This window comes from Taudactylus pleione, unplaced genomic scaffold (assembly GCF_031769625.1).
Source record: "Taudactylus pleione unplaced genomic scaffold, aTauple2 ptg001029l, whole genome shotgun sequence".
NCBI lineage: Eukaryota > Metazoa > Chordata > Amphibia > Anura > Myobatrachidae > Taudactylus > Taudactylus pleione.
The window spans coordinates 150,711-170,876 of record NW_028285430.1 but is presented as its reverse complement, the minus strand read 5'-3'; the positions used below and the strand labels follow the sequence as shown (position 1 = coordinate 170,876).

Genomic DNA, 20,166 nt, shown 5'->3' with positions numbered 1-20,166 from the left:
AATACAATGGAGATTGATATTGAAAAACACATTAAATCGTAGGGGTAAATTTACTAACAATCGAGATAGGTCGAGAAGACCATCTCGGGTGATTTATTGATTTTTTGCAAATTTACTAAAGGCAAAAGTAGGGTGAGTTAGAGAGAGATTTCTCTCATCTCACTCGTAAAACTCGGGTGAGATAGCAATCTCGAATCAAATCACCATCGGGCCAAATCGGAAGTACTTTTCACCTAAAACCTACATCTCTCAAATTTACCAAAAATCGGGATGACAAGCTCGGGTGAGATAGGAGCAAACTCTCTGTCAAAATCACTTTTCCAACTCTCATCCCCCTGAGCTGCGAGATGGTCAGAAACATACACAAATCATTGTGATTTGTGTATGTTTCTTTCTAAATTGTGAAAAAAATGACGTGAGGTCCCCCCCAAAACACTAACCAGCCTCGAGCTTGCCAGCTTGTCCAGGTTCTTAACATTACAGGGAAAAAAATGTGTAGGGATGCCCTGTAATGTAAGAACCAGCACAAGGCTGCAGGGACAGAGCTGGTGTTAAATATACGGCAAAAAAAAATTCACGTGGGTTACACCGTATATTTAAAACCAGCCCTGGACCGGGGGGGCTGATGCCACAGCCAGGGGTGCCCTTTCACCGGCCCCCCAGCCGCAGCATCAGCCCTGACCGCTAGTCAGCCCAGGCCAGGGATCCCTGGGGAGTTGGTGATCCCCCCCAATAAAGGGGTCACCCTCTCCAGGGCACCCCTGGCCTAGGCTGATAGCCCGGGACTATCCCCGCCACCCCTGGTTGGTGGGTGGCAATGTTGATTGTGTTAGGTGAAGTGTAAAAAATAGATGTATCATCATTGTCTTTACAGTGAAACTACAGGTCCCAGCAAGCCTCCCCCGCATGCTGGTACTTGGAGAACCACAAGTACCAGCATGCGGGGCATTAAGGGCCCACTGGTACCTGTACTTCACCTTTAAAGAAATGGTTAAAAAAACACATAACACACCAGTAAAATAAAGCTTTATTACTGTACATACATACATACACATACATACTCACCTGTTTCCAGATGTTCGCGTCCACTTGTCAACGTAAAGTATCCTATTGGAATTACCTGTAAAAAAAGATCCAATACTCACCTTTGTGTCCCACGATGTTCTCCGCAGAAATCCAAGACGGGTCCAAGATACAGTGTAACAGCATGTTCCTGCATGCTGTCACACTGCGCTACTGTCTGCTCGTGGGAACGAGCAGACTTCAGTCACGTGCCGCCGTCCAATCAGCGGCGGCCAACATTAGTGGCCGCTGATTGGCTGGGACCCACGTGGGCTTAGCCAATGAGCGGCTCCTCCTCGTGGGTCCCAGCCAATGAGTGGCCGCTAATGTTAGCCGCCGCTGATTGATCGGCAGCCTGCTACTGAAGTCTGCTAGTTCCCACGAGCAGACAGTAGCACAATGTAATAGCATGCAGTAACATGCTGTTACATTGTATCCGGGGCCTGTCTTGGATATCTGCTTAGAACATCATGGGATGTTCTCACCAACTCCCCAGGGATCCCTGGCCTGGGCTGACTAACGGTCAGGGCTGATGCTGCTGCTGGGGGGCCCGGTGAAAGGGCACCCCTGGCTGTGGCATCAGCCCCCCGTTAGAAAGGGTCCAGGGCTGGTTTTAAATCTACAGTGGAACTCACGACATTTTTTTTTTGCCGTATATTTAAAACCAGCTCTGTCCCTGCAGCCTTATGCTAGTTTTTACATTACAGGGGATGTAACACATTTTTTTCCCTGTAATGTTAAGAACCTGGACAGGTTGGCCAGCCAGGGGCTGGTTAGTGTTTGGGGGGGGACCTCACGTCTTTTTTTTTTAACATTTTTCTAATTTTTACAAGCGTTAAAACACAAGCAGCAAGCACATATCTCACTGATATGTGCTGGCTGCTAGCTTGGGAGAGATTTGCAGAGAGAAAACATTGCAATCTCGGGTGACTAATCTGCAAAACGAGTTACTTAGGAGAGATATCTCGTTTTGCTTCACCATCGGCAAACTCGTTTAGCCTCAAATCGCCTGTTGGTAAATTTGGTAAAAGAAAAGGAATTACAGTAAATCACGCGAATTTGGGCGAATTCCAGCGAGATAAATCACTTTGAAAATCGGGACCATCTCGAATCTTAGTAAATTTAACCCCTAGAGTCAGCTCTAAAATACAGGAGCATAGCTGCTAACGTTTAGCAAGATGTCACTGAACTTTGGCTATGCTTAATAAAATCTTGCCTACATGCTAGAAATGCTTAGTAGATATTGGCTAAACTAGTCATCATTGCTAGTTCTGTCCACTCATAAAGAGGTCCTAGAGTAGACCAATGTTATCGGTCTCTATAAAGAATACATAAACTAGCGATACTGAATGGGTCAAGGTTTTTCAAAAATGCCCCTCACTTTCAGAATAAAAAAGAGAATTGAGCAGCACACTTGTTGAATGAAGATAAATTGCTCATACATAGAAACTCAAGAGTTTTTTACAGGGCAGATGGAAACAATATTTCAGCAGACCACGCACACTAATGAGTTTCTGCTATGTGGTACTCTTGGATAGAGTTTAGAAAGACACAAACCTACAAGAAGATTATCAGTAATAAACCAATGGTCTGATACGCAAAATTCATATTAATTTCTACAATTCCAATGTTATTGTCTTACCTTCTCTTCTAGGCTAGAGACCATGGAGGTGAGCTGGGTGAGTTTACTCATCATGTTACTGGCACCGGGGTCACCGGACAGCTGCAAAAGATCAGGTGGTATAGGTATTAGTACATTAATAGGGGCTCATTTATGTCACATCTTCTTGCTGTTGTGGGCAGAGATTGATGAAGGCTTAAGTTATTAAAGGCTACCAACCTGGGTGACAGAAATTAGGAGGAGAACAAATGCTTTGTGACGTGTGTAAGGTACTAGGTTGTCTGTCAGCACTTTGCAAGTTATCATTTGCTCATGTTTGTAGAATGTTGTGGTGGCTAGAATGGCAAATCCGGATATAATCTAAAAGGGCAATACATGCTTACATTATTGGTAAATTGGCCCCAAATAACCTGTGTGTGGCACACTGTCCTTGTGTATGAATTAATTAGAATGCCTCTTTGTGCTCTGTCTGAGTGGCAGGATTGTCAGTCGGCTTTTTACTTCATTTAATCATTTTTCTGAATTTCTCAATAAGAAACTTTTGGCCTAGGGGTGTCGTGACAAAGAAAAATTGATACTCTAGGGTGCCGTGATTCAAGGGGAACCCCTGGGTTACAGAAAAATGTAATTACTTTTGTTTCATTTATCGCTCCTCTTATTTACTAATTCTCAGTCTCACTTCGGGGCAATGAAGTTGCTGTTTTGGGGATGTTGTCTATATCTGATATAACTGAGAGTAGAGCTTGGGTGGCAGAATCTTCAGGTCTGATTCTGAGTCGGATGCAGTGTCAATCACCCACGCCAATGTTTTTTAAATCTGTGCATGCGTCTGAGTCTAACAACACATGCGTCCCTATTGTCAGCGCTCGGAGACGCAGCGCAGATTCGGACGTACAGCCTCAGCATTTTATTGGGCTTTCCATGGAGGTAACAAGGGGCTGGCTAAGCAGACGCGGGCATGTCGATGACAATGGCTGTGTCCAAACAAACACAGTTGCTCACACAGAGCTGGTGATAGAGTCAATGGTATGACCAGTGACACACAGAGATGGTAATGCACCTTCAAGACGCTGTAAGTAAGCGTCTTATGGTGGCCATGCATGGTGCGATGCACCGTTTAGGGCGACTGCCGATACGCCGACAGACTGATTGTGCTGTCCCCGCTGGCAATTGCTTGGTCCCCGCTGACCGCACGGTATGCCGGCTCCACCATCTGAATGGGATCGTACATCGCATCCCAGATCATATGAACCTGCGGGAAGATCTGGGGATGCGATTTACGATCCCGCGTGAGCGCGCAGCACGATATCAGGTACGATATCATGCCCATACACGGCACGATATAGCACCTATATCGTGCCGATCCATCGGGTCAGCAAGTATATCGTGTTGTGTATCGCCAACATTAGTTTTGAGAAAATTGGACAAAAATAAGATGCAGCCGCAACTGTAGCAAAATAAGCCTCCACATCTGCATCTAACTCAGAATCAGGCCCAGTATATGTTGGGGTTTAGTGGTGTGCGTTATCCACCGACAGAGTTGTTATAGCCAAAGATCCTTGGCGATAGCTATTGGTACATCTACTCGTCACTGGAGAGAAGGGTTTTTCTCACTTTCATAGATTGGGCAAGTTGTGACACAAGGAGCGAACAGGTACTCACCCCAAAGCAAGTTACTCACTGGCAGAGTACGAGGGGGGGTGTCTAGCTGCATGCTATGTATATACTGTATATACACACACACATATATATGTATCCATATATATATGTATATGTATTATATATATATAATTTTTAATGTAGCTGCGAGTAGCACTGTTATCTTTGTTGGTATTGGGGTGTGGTGCTGTGTGCCAGCCCCTGCACACTACATGCTGCCAGGTAAAACTTACAGGAGAGCGCTGTCTGAATCCAGGAGAGAACTGGGGTTCAAATGTGCTCTGCAGAGACTCCAGGGCTGGCAGGGTGCGGGTCACTTCACTAAAGGAACAATACTGTCATTAGAACACAAAGGAAATGTTGTTGGGATATTTGAAACAAAAAACAAGGCTTGGCATCACAGTTATTTGCCCATTGCTGTAGAGATGCAATACTTCTGCCGCTCGCTGATATAGTCACAGCAACACAAACAGTTGGTGGCTATGGTCTATTTACTAAGCCTTGAATGGAGATAAAGTGGACGGAGATAAAGTACCAGATCCTAACTGCCATGTCACAGGCTGTGTTTGAAAAATGACAGTTAGGAGCTGTTTGGTTTGCACTTTATTTCCATCCAAGGCTTAGTAAATAGCCCCTATGTACTGAAGCTGCTGCTTGTTAGTTCCCAGGCCCTATAGTAATGACATCATATTCCACAGTCAGACTGGCAACTGATGACTTATCGAAAAAACTAAATTTACAGCTAGGGCTCCTCTGTGAGCAGAAAGCCTAAAGCTTTAGGTAGAAGAGATAAGAGCATTGTGCATGATACAGGTCACAAGATCATGAGGCAGCCTAGTGAGGTGAATGGCACAAAAGAGATTGAAGAAGGAGAAGAGATGCAGCACTTCCCCTTACCTCAGACAGCTGCCACCGAAATCGTCTGCCCGCTGCCCCCTCCTCTTCATACCTTTCCTTTGTGCTGTGATGCTTGGCTGTCTTCCCTCTGCACACAGTACAGTCAGAGGGAGGGGACAGCAGGGAAGCAGCAGAAGCTGAAGTAGATGGAAGATTTCATTTGCAGGGATATATCCTTACACATACGCAGAGAGATCTTTATTCCATGGTCCTATAATACTGTACTCCAGGAGCAAGCAGCGGTCCAAGAATGTATTGTCTTATAGCTCCGCTACAATGACAGACAGCAGCCACAGAAGGGCGAGTCTGTCCCAGATGTGCACAGACAGCAAGGGGAGGAGGCTGCAACACTCCTGTCTTGTTACACTCAGCTCTGCTATCTCTTCTATATAAAGAAACTGAGCATACGTTCCTTATATTCCTAACTAATGGTGTGTACATTCAGGACCTACATTTATCCAAATGGGCAAAACATAATAAATAAAAGCACTGGTGGGTGCCATGCACTCTGGCTCACTTCTGCTGTACTAATATAGGTTGTTCCTTTCCCTGCCTGGTCCATTAACTACTTATCAAACCATTTGCCACCTAATAACAGTTCCTGCTCTTTTATAGAAAGCAAATATCCATTAATTGCCTATACTACAGTAGCAACAACGTGCATATGAGCAGCTGAGATTTTGTTGTGTCACTTTAGAACAAGCAGATATGAAAACTGATGGCCCATGATCACCTGTATCGCTGTTTTATTCTGTATATGAGAGGCTGTTATTTGAGCTGTTACCCCATACTAAATATTTACAGGTAAATCCACCTTCCCACAATTATCAGAACAGCATCACCCTTACAGCAAGAGAATGATCTGTTGCAGCACAGAGTGATAATCTGCAGAACGGCTGGGATCACACAAGTCAGACCCCCACTATTGTGCTAGATCAGGGGCAGGAGTGGTCTGCCATTAAATATTAATAGTGTTGTGTATATCTCATGTAAGCCAGCACAACTCCCCGTGGATATGAAAACAGCTGTGGAACCACAAAGGGATGGCAAAATGCAAAATAACTATATACAATACATATTCTGACACACTAATGTTAATAACGTACTGATCTCCTGTTTTACTTTAACAAATAGCTCACAATGAAATGTACTTTTTGTCATGAATGAATGAAGGGGTCAATACATGATGAGCCAATCAGACTGGCTGTTTGCATATTCTCCCCCTGGAGGTCAATGAAGTTCATTAATTGGTGTTGTAGATCTGCTTGAAGCTAGACCTTGTCAGTTGCTCAGGTTTTTTTTTATTTTTTATTCTAATTGTACTACACAATGGTGATAGGAGACTAAGGGGTATATTTACTAAAGTGCAGACTTTAGCAGTGAAGTTGTTGCCCGTAGCAACTAATCAGATTTTAGCTATTATCTTCTAGAATGTTCTAGATAAATGATAAGAGGAATTATACCATACTTGCCAACTCTCTCCCTCATTGTCAGGGAGACTCAGTGATATAGCAGCAATCTCCCTGTCTCCCTGAAGAGTCTACCAATCTCCCTCATTTCACCTTACCCCCCATTATGACACTGTTATATAAAAGAAAAAACAGAGATATATACATTCAAATGGGATCATTAGTATAATTTCCCTGCATTGGTTATAAGGCACAATGATCCCTATGGTTACATGTATTTTCATAGAAGTATCAGTGTGTTTTCATCAACAAGTAGATCTTACTAACTGCTTTGGGGCTCATTTACATGTGGATGTAAAGCAGTTTTATGACACGCCTCTCAGATGTAGTAGTACACACCCACTTACCGCTGCGCTCATAGGTGCTGCTTTCACAATCTCCCTGAAATGCTTTTTTCAAAAGTAGGCAAGTATGAATTATACCCGCTTTACACCAGAGAGGTTTAACCCGGGTAGCTCCTTGGTGTAAAAGGGGGAAGGGTTGGATTGCCGGGTAGAGTGACCCGGCAATCCAACCCAAGTAACCTGCAGGGTTAAACACAGGAATAACCCGTGAAACCCTGCAGTGTAAACGGCGCAACCTGGATAACGGTGACCTGGATCGTGCCGCATGCCTACCGATTAGCCGGCTTCAGTGGTGCTTGGAGATGACATCATCTCTAAGCGTCCACTTCAATGCTGGGAAAGCCAGGTCTCTGCAGACCCAGCTCGGGAATATCCTGGGTTGGCGTCGGGGAAATTCCAGGTCTGAGCCGGATTGGAACCCTGTATTAGATTGGTCGCTGTGGGCTACAACTACACTTCTAAAAACGTGCACTTTAGTAAATATACTCCTAATTATAGGTAAGTGGTAAATGAGGGATTTCTGAGGTTATTTATTTTAATTAAAATACTAAAACATTCTGTGTACTTGGATTTTTGTTTACTGCTTTTCAGGAACCATATTTTCCAGTGGGCCCTGGATGCCACGGCACAATAATGTTTGTAGTTCTACAAGTTCATAGCAGTCTTGGGCAAGCTAGTCCTTGTAGTTCTACAAGTGCCAGCGTGCCTAAACAGTCAATGGTTGCCAGTGTTTCATGATACATGTAATTCTACAATAGTACCATTTATGAACAATATTAACCTTGCACCCACTATCAAAAAAATAGCTCAGTACTCTAAATAAGGCCCTTTATTATTTACTTGGATTGCACCTACAAAGTAAGTGATGCTGTTCTCATTACCTGTACAGCCCAGTGCAAAGGGTCATTAGAAGTTTCTTGAACTGTGGGAGGTTTTGAGATCCATTGCGCACCATATCGCAATCGCTGGTGATGTGCAGGCACAAGTACTGGCGAATCGCCTGTAAATGTTCTTCCGAAACACTGCATCAGAAGTACATAGGGATGATTTGTTATAATTACTAACAATGGCTCAATACCTTTTACTCATCGATACTTTTTTTTATCTATCACCTAGTGGTTCTAATTTTATACTGTATAGGGCTTCATGTTTTTAGGAAGAATCATTAAGGCAACAGGAAATGAAAGTTACACTTGTACAATAAATACACATTGTGAAACTTCTTGCTGAGTAAAAAAAAAAATTATTCTTCATCACCACAAAGATAAAAAGTTTGAGAGGGTGATGCTGAGTTTTACGCTTATTCATCCAAAAAAGTGTATTTAAGGCCATATGCTGATTTGAGAGTATCTCAAACATACTTTTCGACAGGGTAGCTACACGTCCAGCACATCGGGGGGGATGTGACGTAGCATATGGTGGCGTGGCTGGGGACATTACCAAATATTAGGGGAGGAGCAGGGGGTGTGATTGTGTCATTGTGGCCCCACTGCACAATGCCAAGATTACCGACATTGTGAAGAATGGGGTGGGGTGCCATGATGATGCAATTCAGCGTGAATGGCATCATCCCCTCCCCACTGCAGGGTGTGTGGGGGGAGGGGTGCAGGTGGCAGCCGGCCGGGAGACTTGCCCATTTTTCCAGGCGGCTGGGAGCGCTATGCGATTTTTGGGAGCCTCACAGGCCATTCAGGGAGAGTAGGCAAGATGTATCCAATTCATACTTGCCTACTCTCCAAAAATGTCTAGGAGGTTCCCGAATCTTGGGTGGCTCTCCTGAACTCCCGGAAAAGTAGGCACGTCTCCCATAGGCCCCTTGCCACAGCTCACCTTCTAAATGAAGTAAGCAGTCTGGGCGGCTTGATGATGTGATTTGCACTGGCTGTGCCACGCCCCTCCTGCACCTCCCACATGGCTACCCCTCCCAGAGGGGAGAGCCAGGATGTCAGCAAGTATAATCGAGCTCTGCTCCAGTAGTATATGCACCACAGTTATGTCACGCATACATTATTAGATTTGATTTATAGAAAGAAAAAAAAAGACACTATGTCAGAGATTACCAGTCCAGGTTTTAGGGATATCCATGCTTAATAAGTACCTCAGTCAATTTGAGTTAAGCATCTGGGCTCAAGCATGGATATCCTTAAAACCTGGACTGTAATGACGGATGTTACAGCAGTAACACATCTGCAACCAGGGTTATGAAGATCAGTGACCATAATGGACAATGGGCCTGATTCAGCAGCGATCGAAACTGCGATTACGCACGCAATTGCCCGATTGTTGCATTCTGAGCATGCATATTCATTGCAGTGCGCATGTGCGAACACTCCACTGCGTTTGGGACTGCAATCGCAGTGACTACTCAGACCCACTGCAGAGTGATTGAGAGGAAGTACCGTTTGGGGGTGGTGACGGTGGGGTTGGCGGCAAAACGCAGGTGTGCCAGTGCGTTTGAACGCCGTTGCAGGGGCATGCATAATTTAGCCACTGTGATGCCCTACGCAGCTTGTGTACTCACTGCGTGCGATGAGGTTACCAATTCCTGAGTAAGGTCAGACCTTGTGCAAGTGTGCGTGAGGCTGCTATTGTACTCGATGTTACCGATGGTTTTGCAGTCTTGCTAAGTATTACAGATGTGTGTAAGGTAATGTGGACGTCCTTATGTTAGGCTGCATATGGCATAGCGATCGCAGACATTAGCATATCTTTGTAGTAAGACTGCGTGCGTAATCGCTATTGCGATCGCAGTTGCGATTCGTACTGAATCAGGCCTTATGTACTGTAGTGAAATGCAATCAGCTGGACAGGGCCTCTTTATGGCTTCATGTAGTCACCAACTATTTAATTAAGGGTTAGAGTAATTGGCATAACTACCATAGGTTCAAGGGGTGCTATGAGGCCCAGAGCTGAGGGGGGCCCATCTTCCTTGTCAAAGTGAAATTTTTCACCATCGGGTGGTACATAGGGGCCATTACAAACTTTTGCTATGGAGCCTTCAAATACCTAGTTAAGCCCCTGGTTAGAGTATTTGCACCAGAGCCTTTTAATTCTTACGTTTGCCTTTTCTTGTGCAAACAAAATGCAACATTATGGTCTCAGGCTATAAAACTGTCATCTATTCAATTAAATATTTACTTATGGAAATCAATTTTTGCTTTGCAATATATTATTTGTATTTAGCTGCACATTAAATAAGTGTTAATGCAATTATGATTAAAAACATTTTTCAATACATCTAAATAATAAATTCTTTCATCCTTACAGACACAAAGAGGTTGCACAGAACAGAATTATGTCAATGTACAATAATATCAGTGGGTGACATCCCCCAATATGTGCAATAGACAAATGCTGAAGCTATCTACCTGCGAGTGTCAATGTCCTGTAGTTTCTGTAGCAGTGTCTCAGATAGAAGCAGTGAGTTATTCCCTAGATAAGCTTTTTCCGTACTCAGTGAACACTCCTTTATTTCTGCGGATACCAAGGTTGAGGCAAAGTTCCTTGGAGGGACGTTAGGAGGTGCTGGATCTGTGATGAAAAATATACAAAGCATCAGTTGGTAGCTTATGGTATTTGCATCATGAAATTGTGAACCAAAGAGACAAGGGTGTGACAAGCTGCTTTAGATGACAACAGAACCTGCACTTGCATAGTGTTCTGTATTGTACAAGTATGTTCAATACAGTATTAAGGGAAAACCACTTGGCTGGTGTAGCATACTGTACATGGAAGACTTATTATCCATCAAGTAACTTAAGTGGGAGAGGGAGAACGTGGGTGGGTACAAAGTCCCTGGGCCCTGACCGGTCTGGAGTCCCTGTTCTGCCAGGGAGGTGGACACTCCTCTTTGTGAATGTGCAGCTTTTTCAGAGGGCTCCAGTATGCACAACGGGATGTGACCCCACTCTTAGCTAATCCCCCATAGTACTGGAGCCTGACAGATTTCATGGCGACCCTGGGTAAAACTGTAAGGGGCATAACTAACAATCTTGTTAATTTTCCCTGTAAAGTATAATTTCTTATTGACGCATATCGTGGCAATAAGAAATTATATTAATATGGTATTTAACAAATGTCTTTTGCCAGGACACTGCTTGCAATAAACGGCCATACTGATGAAGAGTTAGAAGTAAAGTGATAGCTTACGCTATTACTTTACTTCCAGGTACGGATCAGGCGATGCTAATGCACCTGCAAGGCAGTCGGGCCATGCATACGTGAGTACAGACATGAGATAAAGTGCTCATAGACAACTAAGATGTGGGGAATGCTTTTGCAAGTGATAATTGCTGCGGGACCCTCATAATAAATGGCCATATCACTAAAAATTAAAATGCCGCCTACCAATCTAGTTTAATAAATATGTCCCTTAATATATCTTGCAGTGGACAGAAGGAAATAATGTAAAGTAAGTGTATAAAGTTTATTTTACATAAACAATTTTGTGCTGTGGAACTATTAAGGCTCATACACACTAGACAATATGCTCCATGAGTGATATCGTCAGTGTTTGCCCTTGAACTGCCAGCCAAACGCCATAGGGCCTGATTCAGCAAGGATAGCAACTGCAAAGCTGCATGCAGGTAGCTGCAAATACAGCAGGCGGTGTATGACACTCTCTGCTGCATTTGCAATCCCAGCACTGCGACGGAGGCACCTTACTGAGGATGGCCGGCTTGCGAGCCCAGAAGACTTCGTACAACCACTCGGTCTCTGGGCTGGCCACTACCGTAAAATGGGGCCGACCCTGCACGGTCCTTAAATGCCTCTATCTGTCAATCAGGCAGAGACATTCAAGGCCTTGCGTGCGTTTGAGCAGGGCCTTGCGTGCGTTTGAGCAGTGCCCTGCGCATGCTCAGATTCCCGATAATCGTGTGTGCACTGCTGAATCAAACCCATAGTGCAAACACACTAAACCATATTGCTAACAATATCGTTCAGTGACGTCGTCCTGCCACATCACCGAAAAGGCAATTCCTAACAATATCGTCATATTGACTTGCATGTTCGGTCGACAGCAGACATTGTTATCGTCCCGCGGGAGAGTGTATCATTAGTCGTTCAGACCATACACACTAGATGATATGAACGATATATCGCTATTGTTCATATCGTTCACTTTTATCATCTAGTGTGTACACGGCATTGGATTCCGGTTTTATTTACTTTTCATAAAATTTGTATTATGCTGATTTTCCTTGTGGGTTCTAGTAAATATTAAACAATATTTCTAGCAAACTTATCAAAGGCTTACAGAAGAATAGTAGGAAGTACAGTATGTATCAGCGGCTGAGCTGGTAGGATTGAACATAAATCTTTTGTGTTATGAAAAAATATGTGAATAAGAAATCATTGGAAAAACTGAGGGAAAAAAAAACAAATATCAATGTGTAGTAATATTGTTTAGGGCAATGGTTCCCAAACTTTTTTGGACCACGGCGCCCTAGATTATCAGCATTGTTTTCACGGCACCCCTAAGCCAAAAGTTTGTTATTGAGAAATTCAGAAAAAATTTAGTAAAGTGAAGTAAATTGTGCTCCCCTGTCATCCTTAGGGTCAGTTATGTGGTGCTGGACAGGTTTGAGCTTCTGTCTGTCCACATATTTCATTACATTGACCATAAATACATTGATTTGGTGCTGGACGGCCAACCTGAGGCACCCCTGCAAGTGTCCCGAAGCACCCCAGGGTGCCACAGTGCACAGTTTGGGAACCACTGGTTTAGGGTATTCAGATTTTTCTAAGTGATACAGGTACATACAGTCAGGTCCATAAATATTGGGACATTGACAGAATTTTCATATTTTGTCCTCTATTCACCACCACAATGGCTTTGAAATAAAACAAACAAGATGTAATTTAACTGCAGACTTTCAGATGTAATTTGAGGGTAATTACATCCAAATCAGGTGAACGGTGTAGGAATTACAACGGTTTCTATATGTGCCTCCCACTTTTTAAGGGGCCAAAAGTAATGGGACAAACTAAACAATCATAAATCTAACTTTCACTTTTTAATACTTTGTTGCAAATCCTTTGCAGACAATTACAGCCTGAAGTCTGGAACGCATAGACATCACCAGACACTGGGTTTCATCCCTGGTGATGCTCTGCCAGGCCTCTACTGCAAATGTCTTCAGTTCCTGCTTGTTCTTGGGGCATTTTCCCTTCAGTTTTGTCTTCATCAAGTGAAATGCATGCTCAATCGGATTCAGGTCAGGGGATTGACTTGGCCATTGCATAACATTCCACTTTTTAGCCTTACAAAACTTTTTGGTTGCTTTTGCAGTATGCTTCGGGTCATTGTCCATCTGCACCGTGAAGCGCTGTCCAATGAGTTCTGAAGCATTTGACTGAATATGAGCATATAATATTGCCCAAAACACTTCAGAATTCATTCTGCTGCTTTTGTCAGCAGTCACATCATCAATAAATACAAGGGAACCAGTTCCATTGGCAGCCATACATGCCCACGTCATGACACTAACACCACCATGCTTCACTGATGAGGTGGTATGTTTTGGATCATGAGCAGTTTCTTTCCTTCTCTTCTCTTCCCATCAATCTGGTACAAGTTGATCTTTGTCTCATCTGTCAATAGGATGTTGTTCCAGAACTGTAATGGCTTTTTTAGATGTTCTTTGGCAAACTCTACTCTGGTCTTCATGTTTTTGTGGCTCACCAATGGTTTGCATCTTGTGATGAACCCTCTATATTCACTCTTGTGAAGTATTCGCTTGATTGTTGACTTTGACACATATACATCTACCTCCTGGAGAGTGTTCTTGATTTGGCCAACTGTTGTGAAGGGGTTTTTCTTCACCAGGGAAATAATTCTTTTGTCATCCACCACAGTTGTTTTCCATGGTCTTCCGGGTCTTTTGGTGTTGCTGAGCTCTCCGGTGCATTCTTTCTTTTTAAGAATGTTCCAAACTGTTGATTTGGCCACACCTAATGTTTTTGCTATCTCTCTGATGGGTTTGTTTTGATTTTTCAGCCTAATGATGGCTTGCTTCACTGATAGTGACAGCTCTTTGGATCTCATATTGAGAGTTGACAGCAACTGATTCCAAATGCAAATGTTACACCTAGAATCAACTCCAGACCTTTTACCTGCTTAACTGATAATGAAATAATGAGGGAATAGCCCACACCTGTCCATGAAATAGCTTTTGAGTTGATAGTCCCATTACTTTTGGCCCCTTAAAAAGTAGGAGGCACATATTGAAACGGTTATAATTCCTACACCGTTCACCCGATTTGGATGTAATTACCCTCAAATTAAATCTGAAAGTCTGCAGTCAAAGCACATCTTGTTTGTTTCATTTCAAAACCATTGTGTTGGTGAATAGAGGCCAAAATCTGAAAATTCTGTCAATGTCCCAATATTTATGGACCTAACTGTATGTTACAAACTGGTGCACATATTACATGCAATAATAATAATGACCAAACAATTAGCAAATTGTAAGCAGGGCACACTCAACTCATAAGCAAATACACAGGGAGCCAGTGGCTCCAGTATGCTAATGAGGAGGAAACATTCAACAGTTTGATTCCAGTCTAGATGAGTCCTTATTTGACACTAGTGTAGTGTGTAAGGATGGCACAATAACAGACCCGTTCCATTAGGTACACAATGCTCTGCTCCTGGACTTACTTCTTAATTTATGATTGCAGACACCTGTGATGGAACACCTTTCTCATTAATTAACTAGTTCAACACAGGCGGCTGCAATCATAAATCAGGTGAGAAGTCCAGGAGCAGAGCATTGTGTACCTGATGGAAGCTGTCATTTTGGAGGGTAGGAAATAATAATAATGACGGCAGGTTAATTTACATAAGCACTGTCTTACCCTGTTCTTCATCTGGCTCTTCTGGACCCTCTTCCTCTTGCTGTATAGGGTTCTGTAGATTTGTCACCAGACCCACATTCTCTTTCCTGTAAAAGTCAATCAGCTCCTGTAGGTTTGGGAAAAAACGCATGGAAACGCCTTCTGATGCCTGTGTAAAAATATAGATACGTATTTTTTATTGGGTCAGGTCCTATTAAACGACAATCTTTTAGCGACTAGTACTGTGGCTACACAAGAGAAAATAGCAACTAGTACAATAATGTAGTATGACATAATACTAATAATGATAAAGGTACAAAGGCTTTAGGATGATACACACCCAATGCTCAGTCCATTCCTCTTAAAAAGTAAAGCTGGCCACACATCTAAAGATTATCTGTCCAACCAGCCAACTAGTTGGCTGGCTGGAATGAAAATCTGGTAAGGAATGGGATTAAATGATGATCTGCAATTTGCTCCTAAATGCCAGAAAACAGATGAAAATGGTCATTCAGATAAATTTGTTAAATGTTTGATCTAAACAATTTGTTCAAACAAAAGTTTTGTCCATTTTCTGGCATTTGGGAGCAAATTGCTGATTGTCATTTGCTTTCATACCTTACCAGATTTTCATTCCAACCAATCAACTAGTTGGATGGTTGGATGTAAGTTGGTCTAGTGTGTGGCCAGCTTTAGGGGTCTATTTACTAAGCAGTGTTAGGAGAAGGGAAAGGTGATAAGGTGCCAGCCAATCAGCTCCCAACTGCCATCTCACAGTTTGAAAAATGACAGTTGGGAGCTGATTGGCTGGCACCTTATCACTTTTCACTTCTCCTAACACCGCTTAGTAAATAGAGCCTTTACTTTTTAAGAGGAATGGACTGAGCATTGTTCATTGGGTGTAGTAAAAAACCCCTAAAACTCTTTTAAAAAGTAAAGTATCATCTCTACACCCTACGGACCTTCAGTTGTCTTTAGCTATCTTTAAGTCAGAGATACAGTGATCTCATGGGTTACTGAGACATCCACATAGCGCAATTCTGCACAGCTGTGAGTTTCCCATTATACTCCGTTGGATACTGTAGGAAAGATACATAATTTATTTTCGTTCACGTACCATAGCGGTGCAAACAAAAATAAGCAATGTTTTCTTACCGTACCAGCCGGAAGTGCATGCAGCTGTACATTGCACAAGGCTCCTGAGGGAGCTGGTGGATATTTGAATCTAGTTCCATGTTTGCTTAGAGCAGCGTCTCCCTCTTAACATGGCAACTTGCTGCAAAGGAGCAAAAGAGCACGGTGCAAATATTAAGCATGGCAAAAACAGGTGCAGAGAGGTGGGTGGCTACAATGTACCTGGGTCTGCCAAAGATCTGCAGCCACTCCTCACAACATGCTCCTACGCATTGGGACACACCTCCAGAGCCTCAAATTATTTCATAGATACTATTGACCTATATTCAGTTATACATAAACATTTCTATATATTAATGTGAAATATTGACTTTACTTACTCTCATTGAGAGATTATACTGTGACTTTCACACTATAAGAAATCACATGCATGAAATAATGAAAATTGTGAATAACAAAAAGGTATTGTACATTCACCACTAAGGGATTAATTTACCAACCTTCTCAGCGTTTACCACGAAATGTAAAAAAACACTGATATTAAAAAATAGAAAAAACATTTGCACTTAGTAAGTTTACTCCAAAATGCTTTGCACTGACTCTTTAGAACATAACTTTTACACTTCTCACACACCTCCAGGCCTGGTAATTGTAAAGGAGGTGGGGTAGGAATATTACTCTCCCAAACTTTCGCATACACAGTTCTCCCCACAGGTACCTTCACTCACATTTACATCATCTGAAGTACATTCTATCAGGACTTTCACCCCTTTCTCTCTGCGAGTTGCTGTTATCTATCGCCCACCTGGGCCACCTCAACAATTTCTGGAACATTTTTTCTGCCTGGCATCCTCACTTTCTATCCTCCATTATGGGTGATTTCAATATCCCCATTGACAGTCCACAATCTCCTCATGCCTCCAAACTACTCTCTTTAACCTCCTCTCTTGGCCTCTCCCAATGGACTGACTCCGCTACTCATCAGGAGGGTTACTGCCTTGATCTTGTATTCACCAGACTATGCTCAGATTCTGATTTCACTAATGCTCCTTTCCCTCTCTCAGATCACAACCTTATCACCTGCACACACTCCTCCATTACATCAACGTCATTGAAATCAACCAAACCTAAACCTAAAACCCGTAGAAATCTTTATGCTATTAACCTTCAACAACTATCTACCTCTCTACAACAACAATTTTCACCAATTTCTACATTCACTTCTCCTGAGACTGCTGCATCACACCTAAACCAGATTCTAGAAAAAGCCCTCGATGAAGTAGGCCCAGCTACCCATCCCACACCACGTAGATTTAGACAACCGGTGCATTCTAACTTAACCAGGCATCTACAAAAACTCTCACGTAAAGCTGAACGTCAGTAGCTAAAGTCTCATACTCCAAGTGATTTCCTCACATATAAGACTATCTACAACTCTGATTGTACTGCTCTGGACACTGCCAAACAAACATATGTCCAATCTCTGCTCAAGCCTCTAACCCCAAACGACTTTTTAATACATTTTAACTGCTTCTTACCCCTCCATCACCCAAACCACCTGCTACTATCTGTGTGCAAGATCTTGCTTCCTATTTTACTGACAAGATTGATGAGATCCGAAATTAAATGGTAGGCTCTTCTTCAGCTAGTGACCTGCTCAATTCCCTACCTGAACCCTCTGGCACATTTTCTTCATTTGATCTCACAAACGAAGATGAAGTATCTACACTCTTCTCATCCTCCTACTCTATTACCTCTCCTCTAGATCCTATACCCTCACAAATCAGTAAAGCTCTGTCTCCTGTGCTTATCCCAACCCTAACTAAAATCTGTAATCTCTCTCTCTACTGGCAACTTTCCATCACTGTTCAAGCATGCAGTGATTACTCCCATTCTGAAAAAACAAAATTCTGACCCTAACACTCTCTCAAATTACCGTCCTATCTCCCAGCTCCCATGTCCCTCCAAGCTACTTGAGAGACTTGTCTACACCCGCCTCACACACTTTCTTAACTCACACAACTTATTGGACCCACTTCAGTCTGGCTTTCGTTCCCAACACTCCACAGAGACAGCACTGACTAAGGTAGTAAATGATCTTATCACTGCCAAGGATAAAGGCCATTACTCACTCCTAATTCTTCTAGATCTTTCTGCTGCTTTTGACACTGTTGATCACTCTCTTCTCATACAAACACTGCAATCCCTAGGGCTTAAGGACACAGCTCTTTCTTGGTTCTCTTCCTACCTATCTGATCGCACTTTTACTGTTCGTTTTTCTGATTCTGCCTCCTCTTCGCTACCTCTATTAGTTGGAGTACCCCAAGGCTCTGTCTTAGGTCCTCTGCTATTCTCAATCTATACCACCTCTCTTGGCAAACTAATCAGCTCTTTTGGATTTCAGTACCATCTGTATGCGGCTGATACTCAATCTACCTATCTTCCCCAGATTTATCACCATCTGTATTGGTCCGTGTCACTGAATGTCTTTCTGCTGTTTCATCTTAGATGTCATCTCACCACCTGAAACTTAATATTTCTAAAACAGAATTAATTATATTTCCACCGGCCAATAACAGTTACCAACCTGATCTCTCTATCACTGTTGATAACTCAACCATCCACCCTGCCCTACAAGCTTGCTGCCTTGGTGTCATCCTTGACTCCGAACTGTCCTTTGTTCCCCACATTCAATCTGTCTCAAAATCAAGTTACATATATCTAAAAAACATATCCAAAATTCAACATTATCTCACACAAGACACTGCAAAAACTCTAATTCATGCACTTATTATTTCCCGCATTGACTATTGCAATAGCCTCCTTACTGGTCTTCCCAAAAACAGGCTATCGCCATTACAATGCATTGTAAATGCAGCTGCGAGGCTTATCTTCCTTGTGAAACTTTCATCGTCTGCTGCCCCACTCTGTCAGTCCCTTCATTGGTTGCCAGTTTTCTACCGTATTCAATACAAAATACTTTCACTTACACATAAGGCTATTAACCAAACCACACCAACATACATCTCTTCACTCATCTCAAAATATCTCCCAACCCGACCTCTCCGCTCAGCACAAGATCTGCGTCTCTCATCCCCATGCATTACTTGCTCCTATTCACGGTTACAGGACTTTCTTCGGGCTGCACCCATTCTATACAATAAGAATTGTATAATAATTCGGGCTGCACAATAAGACTTTCCTCTAGTCTCCAATCCTTCAAGTGTTCCCTGAAAACTCACCTCTTCAGACAAGCTTATCAGATTCCAGAACCTTCCTCCTAACCTTCATAGCTTCTATATCTAATTGCATCCCCTTTCACAGTCCACACATAACCTCACACATCGTCTTTCTCTCACATCCTCATGACATTTGGTCAACATTCCTGTGTGACTGGATCATGCAGCCAACCAAGAAACTGTGTATTCTTGCTGGACCAAAATGCAATATATAGCACCTATCCTTGTGTATCAATGCCTATTTCCCTATAGATTGTAAGCTTGCGAGCAGGGCCTTCCTACCTATATATCTATCTGTTATTACCCAGTTTTATTCTATTAATGTTTACAATTGTAAAGTGCAACAGAATATGCTGCGCTATTTAAGAAACTGTTAATACATAATAAATAAATAATAAATAAATAACTTGGGTAATTTAAAATTCAGTATCCAGATTCACTGTGGGACTGTGCTTCAAGTTTTCAGCTACATAGAAATGTATAGGTTGGTGCTAAAAGTTCATTATTCTTTGTACCGGGTTGGGTATGAAATCCCGGCTGTCGGGATGCCACTGGTCAGAATACTGACAGCGGCATCCCCACAGCCAGAATCCCAACACCCATAGGAATGAACGTAAGTATTTTCCTAACCCCTAAACCTCCCTCCCCGGTGCCTAACCCTAACACCCCCCCCCAGTGACTAAGGCTAACCTCCCACACCCTGTACCCTAAACCTAACCTCCCCCCTAGTGCCAAAACCTAACCTCCCCCTCCCCGCACCCTATTCCTAACACTCGCTTCCCGATGCCTAACCCTCCCACTAGTGCCTAACCTTAACCCGCTACCTAATCCTAACCTCCCCCTAACACCCCGATACTTACCTTCAGGATGCTGGTGGTGGGGTTACTGGTGCCGGGTTCCCG

At 43.0% G+C, this 20,166-nt stretch overlaps 1 protein-coding gene across 1 annotated transcript in view; it reads right to left on the bottom strand.

Moving 5' to 3' along the window:
* INPP5D (inositol polyphosphate-5-phosphatase D) overlaps positions 1-20,166 on the bottom strand; it is a 223,353-nt gene that overhangs the window by 106,734 nt on the left and 96,453 nt on the right. Inside the window, exons 3-7 of the mRNA XM_088461232.1 lie at positions 14,913-15,060; positions 10,421-10,583; positions 7,934-8,074; positions 4,576-4,663; positions 2,705-2,785 (exon numbers count right to left, since the gene is read on the bottom strand). Of these exons, the coding sequence (XP_088317358.1) occupies positions 2,705-2,785; positions 4,576-4,663; positions 7,934-8,074; positions 10,421-10,583; positions 14,913-15,060 (621 nt within the window). The remainder of the gene's footprint in view (positions 1-2,704; positions 2,786-4,575; positions 4,664-7,933; positions 8,075-10,420; positions 10,584-14,912; positions 15,061-20,166) is intronic.